Consider the following 9,472-nt stretch of genomic DNA (forward strand, 5'->3'; position numbering starts at 1 on the left):
CAAGAAGTGTAGTTGAATATTCAGCAGTGAAATGTTTAAGCCTTCCTTTTAAGTAGGAAACCTTAACTTTTGTTTTACCGTGTTGACTTGAGTTGAAATCATTAGTGAGGTAAATAAAAAAGATTATTGCAGTAACTTTCTTTAATTGAAGGTTACGTTAAAAGAAAGAGTTTGAAGGTTATGTAAAGTTAAAGTTTTTTTAACAATCAGATTTCTACTGCTGAAATTTTACCATGATTAAAGTTCGTTTTGCAACCCACCATCCCAAAGCCTGACTTAGGATCTTAACAGAGAATGGACTATTTTGTCTCCAGGTGAAATGCTTTGCCAGGTGAAAAAAGATTAGGGGACCTATGATTTAATTATGCTATTAAAAGTTTAGCCTTTGCTGTCCTGTAGTAGCGACATTTTTTGTACCTCCCATTACAGGTAATATAAGATACTATGATTGCAAAAGCCCCTCAAATGTCAAATGCTGATTCTGCTGTTTGATGCCAATGCGCATTCAAGGTAACACAAATTACTTCACTGAAGTAATTTCTGACAGACAACAGAATCTGACCCCTTGTTTTAGTGGCAGCTACTGTAGTTGATAGACCTGTCATGCCTCTGCCACACAGTTGCTTTGAGGCTTTTGTGTGATAAGATTTTGTTCTTTTGTTCTGTTTTGCATGAGTAACCACCCTGGACTCTCCAGTCTTATCTTCCTCGTAATACTATTTTCTACTCTGTTTTTGTTTTTTGTTTGGTTTTTTTTGTGTGTGTCTTCAGTAGGTGACTCCTCACAAGATGGCAAATCAGGCTCAGGAGAAAAGATCAAGAAACGTGTGAAAACTCCGTACTCCCTTAAGCGGTGGCGTCCTTCAACATGGGTCATCTCGACTGAGCCGCTGCACTGCGAGGTCAACAATAACGGCAGTGACCGGGCAGTCCACTCCAAATCCAGCACTGCTGTTTACCTTGCGGAAGGAGGCACTGCCACCACAATGGTATCTAAGGACGCAGGAGTGAACTGCCTGTGAAATACTTTAAAAGCCGACGAATGACCTTTTTTTTGCATTATTTGAAACAAACATGCAGAAGACATTTTAAAAAACTGCTTTCTCCTCCTGTCAGCAACCCCTACCAAGGACTCGCTTTAAATAGATTTCAGCTATGCAGAAAATTTTTAGCTTATGCTTCCATATTTTTTTATTTTGTTTTATTTTTTGAACGTTTTTGCACTTTTATTTAGTATCGCTAAAGTTAAGTCTGTCTGTTTTGACCACGGAATATATATATGTGTATCAAAAATGTGGTCTCAAAATATTTTTTTAAAAAAAGTAACAAAAAAAAGTATTGCTGATAATCAGTTTGGACCAGTTTCTTAAGGTCACTAAGATCATAAGCAGACTATAAGACAGGTTTGACTGCAGTGGTGTCTTGTAACCATGTTTTGATTTCTGTGCACAAGCTAGTCTGTATATTTCTATGTTACAAAGTGTATTCTCTTTTGAACCCCCTATTTTTCTTGTGTCATGTTGAAATGTGCAATAGTCTATAGTTCACAGTATGCTTTATTGAAAAGTGTGTTTCTAAAACTGCCACATGTTCCCCTTTTTGTATTTGTTAATTTTTCCCTGACAGTTGAGCAGTCAGCCAGTCATGACAGTGAACTTTGCACACCGTAGCCAGCTTGAAGCAGCTGCCTATATCACATTGTGCTCTGAGGTGACAATGCATGAATTTTCCCCAACTTGAAAGGGCTTTTAAAAAGGAACAAAAAAAAAAAAAAATCTGAGCTCAGTACCTTGCCTTTGATCCTTCCAAATTAAAATGTGTTTCCTTTATAGCAGTAGATGCCAGCCTGCGAAGTTCTGAATAACAAAATGTTGAACAAATGTAAGGAAGCAATGTCAGCCATTTTTTCCATTTTATTTTGTGTGCAGTTTCATCCCCTGTATTTATGTAAAACCTTATTTAGATCACTAATGATGTACCTTGAAAAATACATTTTATTCAGAAATCTTAATAAGTGTCATACTTAAAAGCTCTAGTGAAGATAGGTTGCAAACGTATTTTGTTTACACAGCGGAAAAATCATTAATCTTATTTGGCACAAAACAGTTTTGTGATGAGTCAAATCTTTCCTGATTTACCTCCTTATAGACAGTCTGGGGTAAAATCAGCCCGCTTACTTATGCAGGTAGGTGCATCCTAATTGACTGTTGTCGCTGAATTGAAACTCTTCCTCCCTTCAGAGTTTTTAGAGCCCCTCATTCATCTTGTTAAAATGTATTGCATGCTTTTAAAATTCATAGGTATGAGTGTTTGTGGGGGAGGGTTGGGGTTTTTTTCCCCTCTGCTTAGACCCTTCTTTGAGTTTGTATGCACGTTGATTTTAGGTGTTGGTGAACATGGATGTAATATCTATTGAGATAAATTGTTTTTTCACCATCTCAAGTAAACCTTACCTTTTTTTAGAATAATTGTTTTTATTGTCTACTGAAAGAAAATTAATTTCCTTATTGTTCAGGACCTCCTTCTGCCTAAGAAATACCCTTCCATCTGAGAAATATTCTTTCTGATTGAAAACACTTCAGTAAAAATTATTTAGATAAAAAAGATATGACACATGTCAGTCTTCGGTACTGAGTGAAGTTTTATCTCACTGTATCTGAAAACCGGTGATGTTCAAAGAACGAAAATCTATTCAGTCAGCCTGCCAAACTCCTGTGGCAGGATACTGGCAGCAAACAATTGCCTCCCCTAGCCTGTCTCCTTTCAGCTGACTGAAACAGATGCTCTGTGCTTTCAAGCTCATTTGTGTCCTTGCTGTTATATTTTTTTTTTTCCCCCTGAGGTAAACTTTGCCAACCCCGTTCTTCTATATCTGATGATACAACTAGCATAATATATGCCTTGCTGCATCTGATTCTCCCTGTTTCCCAAACTCCCTTGTTTATGCTTGATTGCTATGATTTTCTCTTGTAACGCTTCTTATTGTTTCTTAGATTCTCCTAGATATCTCCAAGAGAGAACTCTATAAATCCAGACTTTGATTAAGTGTAGTTGTAGAAATACAAGCCATGAGACACATTTTGGGCTCCCTGTGTTCTTTAAGCACCAGTTCAAGTAGTACCTTTCGTCTCTGAGGCGTAATTCTGTTATCTGCCTGTATAAATACACAGTTATATCTCCCCTCTTAAAAAATACAGCTTTTCTCTGGTTTTACTTTTCATTCACTCTCCGGCTTCCCATCTGCTGCAACCTCACATCCCAGATGTTGAAAACCTGCCAGTTGCTCAGCTGGGTTTCAAGACCTGAATCAGAGTTTTTGGCATTCTGTTCATAAGGCTGGCTGTAGATTTCTTCTCTTTTGGCCTTCTTTGAGTCTCCATTTGAAGTACAGTATGTTGTTTTGTGATGATCGCTGTATCATGCATATTGAAGATTCTTCACTCCTTTCCCAATGACTTCTTGCTTTGCCTTGCATGTATCATCCATCAGCATTTCAGAATGTGGGCTGAAAAGCGTATTTAGGACACTCTTATCTAACTTGAAACACTCTGGGGAGAGAAAAGTTATTTGCTCTGACTTCTGCTTCTTTCTGCTAAGACAGATTTGCAGCAGTCTTCTAGCCTTTCTTTTCAGGCCAATCCTTGTAAGAAATCCAACTTTTTTATGCTTAATGCAATCAAAATAATTTTAATACCAGATGAAAATGTTCTTCTGCAGTTTTCCTTAAACATTCTTAAAGCAAACATAATAGTTTCTTTTCCTTTATCTATTTCTGTCACTTGCTGGAAGGCCTTTGGGATGAATTATAATTAGTAGAAAGTATTGGCTTTGTAATCTACCATGGATAAATATAATTTGTAACATGATAGAAATATGTACTTTATCACAAAATGCCCTATAGATTAAATAGAGAAAAACTATTTACTTCTAAAGGTCAGTCAAAACAAACTCTTAAGTAGGTACTAAAATATTATAATTCTGCACAGCTAGATGATCTCAGAATAGCAGTTTGGTTTTAATGCTTAATTTAGTAATGCCCTTTCTTTGCTCACAGCACATAATCCAATCTCCACAGAATACTTTCTCTGTAAATTAAATTATACTGAATTGTATCTTATACGATGAGGAATCATCCTTAACCAAATGAAATACATGTAAGAGAGAGAACTCTACACATCAGACACATGGATAGTTGATAAATGTACTATAATCAGGGGAGACAAATGTGTTTGTTTTCTTTGTGAGGTTTTTTTTTTTTTAAGAAAAAAGGATAATGATGAAAGTTGATAATTTTCTATCAATTTGTCATGTATATTGCAGACAAGATAAATATAGCAAAACGAAACCAGAATGATAGTGTAAATACCTATGAATTGTGCCACTGTCAAATAGGCAAAAGTAGAATATTTGCTATGGTAATTTATAATGTATAATTCAAGTAAAATGTTAGCGCAAAAATTTGTGATGTTTGTATATATAAGCCAAAATCCAAAATCTTACTGGTTTTAGAAAATGACGTGCTAGTAGAAGCCAGAAGAGTTGTTTAGGTTAATGCATTGTCTCTTTTTGTGTTTCCTATAATAGAGATACTCACCAACATAACATGGTTTTTAGAATGTGAATTCTAACCATTTGAACAGACATGCCTCACAGTCAGATTTATTTTCTTCTAAAATTGGTATTTACAAGTCACATTATCTGCAACACTTCCCCTGAATTTGCTTATAATGCTCTATAGCTTCATGTGCTAAGTAATTAGTATTAAAAATGCCTTTCTTGAAACTCCAAGATGCACTTAAATTGCACAGCTAAAGGTAAAGGAATTCCTAATTTAAAAGAAAACCAATTGATATTGTCATCATTAGAATATTCTCAGAAACAAAGAACATTTCTGTTTGTGTTTTGCTTTTTCACCGCCCTTCATTTGTGTCTTGTTTCCATATAGAATGTTACCTCATTTTCAAAGGCAACACAGTTTCATTTTTTTCAGTGCACTGGGGACAAAAAACAATGCAAGATGGATGCTGGCATGTTTCAGGAATCAAACAAACAAACAACAAAAAAACCCACCTTATAAACATGTTTAGAAAGTACATATTTTCCCACCTGTCAACTTCCTCTAAAAGAAATCTTTAATCCTACCTGCCTCAGAAAGGAGAATAAGGAAGTTCGGTATTTGTGTGGAATAGATTATTGGGGAAAATTTAATAATAATGAATTGTTACTTAAAAGTTATCTATGTATACGTTGTATATGCCATAGTTTCAGTGTTCGGTGCATTTTGCTCTAATGATACTCCTCTTTTAAATGTTAAAAAAGTCCACTAATATAACATTACCAAGTCTATGTTCAGATTATAATTTTCTTTTATGAAAAATATTCAAAAGATCATAGCCATTCTGCCATTGAAATGTCATTATGGAAAGTTCCAGCCTAATTATGGAGATTTTTAACATTCACATATTTAGGCAATACAGGAGAAATTAATTGTGCTGTAATTTTTACTTGTATAAAAATGATGGCAGTTCCCATTGCTGAAACAGGCTGGTTTTAAGTCATAAAAATAATAATTGCCAAGCACAGTAGCATATACATGACCTTGATGTCAGTTGGAAAATTTGGAGCAGCTTCTCAAAGAAAATGGAAATAAGATTGATTAGTCTATGAAAGTTGGATTATAGACTGGACAACTTAGCATTTTGCATAAATTTGGATTATTTGAATTCTTCTGTCTGGTCTCCCACTATCCATTTTAACAGGTAATTATAACCACCTCCTTTTTTTAATGTGCTTATTATTTTTTGTTCAACTTTAAGCCTTTCTTCAGTGAAAAAGCTATACATATTGCAATGAAGCCAAATACATATTTTTTATGTAAACTCTGTATGTATTTAGATGCATATTTATGTTGTGCATAAATTCCAGGATTAAATTCTGCGAGTTACAGCATCAGATGGTAGTACTGGTAGCAAGTATAATGTTCTTTTTCATATGCCATTTTAAGTTGTCTTAGTGCATCACAGTAAAATTGGGATCAGACTGTGACATATAGTCCAGTCGTGCAAGATCTCCCATGACAGACTGAAACCTGGGAATGCACAAACTTTATCTGAAGCTGAGTAATTTAAGGTACCTCTCTTAAAGATCAACGAACAACCCAAAATACTTAGTACATGGTAATTTTTACAAGGCTTTTTTATCTAGTAGCTATAGTTACATATGTGATTGCCATTTAAACATAGTATTTTAGTCCATTAAATCCAAGTACATTTTAGGCTTCTATATCGTCATATAAAACTGTAGCTGTAGAAATACATCCCTTTTTGCACACACACACACACACACACACACACACGGGTAGGTTCAGTTTTGATGTGAAATAGTAACAAATCAGCTTTCTCATTTTGAGGTTTCTTCCGTATGACTAAAATTGGTAGCAGAACTTCCACTTCTGCAGATAACAGATTTAGGCACTCCTGTGAATCAAAATGGAGTTGTTTGGCATATCTGAGGAAATCAACATTTAATCGGCTAGCGCTTGAGCTGAATGCTGTTGAAATCAGAGAGGAATCTGCCATTGATTATGAGCAAAGGAGGGTTGGGTTCTGCTGGCAGTGATCTGAAAAATTTCCTTGGAGGATTAGCCCTCTGAAAGCTAAGGTGGAAGTGGGACCACATGGGTGAACCCTGGCTGCCGATGCCTTGAGGGGTGTTAGCCGGTGCCTCGGTTCAGGCTGTCAGGCTGGGTCAGTACCAGTGCAGCTGTGGTTATTGTCAAGAAGTGGAACTGCAGCAGTGGGAGTGGAAGGCTTCGAGATAAATCCTTATTTACACCAAAGCCCTTTAATGTTGATCTGGGCTTCATGCAGGTCTGATTTAGTGGCTGCTGTGGTGCGTTACAAATATGAATTACTTTTTGTGCCCATTTCTATTTATTTCACTGTGGTTTAATCTGCATTTGTGCATAATAACCAGGAACTAGTCAAAGTTACGTTAATTTATATTGTAATTGTCAGATATTTTTCAAAGCCTGTTGATCAGCAGTTGTGTAAATTTGCAAGTCATTCAGTTGGTTAACTTCAATGCATAGGTCATGCTTCAACAGACGCAGTACCTGTCACAGTAAGGAACGATTTCTTCAAAGTTCTCGCAGGCTTCTGCAGATACATTACAGGAGCATACATCCGTCAGGGGCATAGCATCTTGCCTGGTAACTATTTTAAAGCAGAAATAATTTGCCTTTGTAACTTCCTAGTTTCAAGGTCTCCCAAAAGTCAATTTTTGTAGCCCATTCACTTGTTTTTAAGACAGAGCAAAAATGTGTGAGGTTTATTTCTAGAGCACTTGATTCACTTTTTTTGTGCTTCAGAACTGTATCATGAAGTATCACACTTCAATCTCATTTATTCAAAAGGAAAGAAAATAGTTAATGTTTCTGTCGTTTGTAAAAAGTCACAAGAACAAAGAAACAGGCAAGTCCAAGTTATAGCTGACTTTCATTTGTCACTTTTGAATTTCCTGATTTGTGACTCTTCTCTCTTTCACACTGTTGAAAAGTATTTAAAAAGGTTTGTATGTAATGTTTCTTGTCTGCTTTTTGTCTCTAGAGGAAAGTGTGCTCTATTCACATTTATATAAGCTATAATCATATTTTACAATCGCTGTTGATTATTTTCCCCCCAAATGCAGTATAAGAGGAAAATGAACATGGCAAAGACTGATTTCTAGGGTTCGGTCTTCTGTAGAAGCTGAAATAAGGAGATGTGAAACTGCCATTTTCCTTATGAAAGACTGTAAAGAGAGCATTACTTTCTGAGCGAGCTTTTCTGGGGAAGAGGGGGAGAAACCCTAGAATATGGAGTCTCATCAGAACCCTTTTGTTAACGGGTATTTTTGGTTTTTCTCTCAAATGACTGAGGAAATATCATGTATGAATTTATAAATAATTGCTTTCAGTTATTTCTTTCGTATAAGCTGCCCAATACCCTTGCTATGCTGTATAAGTTGTGTTTCATGGAACAGTGTGAGTATGAAATAAAAAGCTAATTTTTGTTTTTTAATCATCTGTGGATGCCACTATGAAAGCTGACATTGTTAAAGCCACTACAGAGTTTTCTATGAATACTTGTAAGAATTGCTTTGTTATATATAAACCTAAATAAAGAGATTGTATTGATACAGAGACATTGGATAAGAACATTTAAAAGGCTATTCTTTAGGTCTACAAGAAAAGGCTTGCTGTAAAATGGTGCATTATTCCATTTATTAAAGATCATATTAATGACAAAAAGCATGGTCTTTTGTGGGTTTTTCATGGTATTATTGGCCATGAGTATAATAAGACATGCTCCCAGAAATGAAGGGAAAACCCCCGTTGCAGCTGTGTTTTGTTGGTTGAAGGATAAGGAACTGCTTCATTACTGAGGGCTGAAGAGGACTTTCAGACACCTTAGGCATGTGACAGATTGCACGCTGCTCTGTTATCAGATAATTGTGTGAAATGATTAGGACTCGTTGTTGCTACATTAATGCAGTGCCTCTGCTTGCTTTTTTTGCCCATGCTTGCCGGTCAGCCAGTTAAGATGCTTGTATTGGCAGCTAAATATAGTTTTGTAGGTGTTTCAAAGCAGTAGGCCTTACATGGCCTCTTGTCACACCTTATCTGTCTGCTAAGTGTTTCAATGCAGAAAAACAAAAGGACAGAAAAAAGGGGAAAGAAAACAGGAGAAAGAGGCGTTTAAATACTTTTTTCTTTCACTTTTGGTTGGGCTGCGCTTGGGTAGAGCGCAGGATTGATGGCAACCAGGCCTGTGGGAGGAACACAGCAAGCAACAACCTTTGTGGGTGGGCCAAAAATTAAAATAGCAACCCCCTTTCCTTCCCACAGAAACCATTGGACTCTTTCCCCTCCCCATGAGGAGACAATGTCACGGCATTCTTACAAGCAGGAGCTTTCCCAGCCCAGAGCTGCTGTCCTGTCCCACAGAACTAGAAGAGATGGATTAAGTCAGTAGAAGGACCCTGCAAATTTCCCCGCTGGCTGGCCTGACCCAGGCGTTGGCCTGCTATGCCTCCTGAAGGTAAGGTGCTGGGAAGAGACTGGTCTTTTCTCCACAGCAGTCTCCTTTGTTTTGCTTCCTGGCGTTTTTCAACTCCTGATGCAAGAACTTCATTTTGGAGGAGTTGTCTGGGATTTTTTACTTTGCAATGAAGAGCTCTTCCTCTAGTTTCCCTTCTTCCAGTCATCTTGGGAACTTCAAGCTGAGCCATTAACTGGCATCACCACCATACAAATGGTAGCTACACTATACCTGTACACAGGTGACACTGTTCATTTGATCTCATCTTTCTCATCTCCTGTGTGACTGTTGAGTCACTTGAGACATTCGAGGAAGGGTGAGGGAGTTAGTGCTCCGTGGCCTGATGGCTGCTAAGGCAGGCAGCAGGACGCTGAGGCTTGAGGACCATGGAT

General features: G+C 37.0%; 1 protein-coding gene across 1 annotated transcript in view; it reads left to right on the top strand.

The window, feature by feature from the left end:
- BMPR2 (bone morphogenetic protein receptor type 2) overlaps window positions 1-8,284 on the top strand; it is a 112,201-nt gene extending 103,917 nt beyond the window's left edge. The window contains exon 13 of the mRNA XM_087731873.1: window positions 772-8,284. Coding sequence (XP_087587999.1) covers window positions 772-1,022 — 251 coding nt within the window. The 3' untranslated portion in view covers window positions 1,023-8,284. The remainder of the gene's footprint in view (window positions 1-771) is intronic.
- The last annotated feature ends 1,188 nt before the right edge of the window (window positions 8,285-9,472 follow it).

Source organism: Nipponia nippon, unplaced genomic scaffold, assembly GCF_047370975.1.
Source record: "Nipponia nippon isolate SJK-2023a ecotype South Korea unplaced genomic scaffold, ASM4737097v1 scaffold_5, whole genome shotgun sequence".
Lineage (NCBI taxonomy): Eukaryota > Metazoa > Chordata > Aves > Pelecaniformes > Threskiornithidae > Nipponia > Nipponia nippon.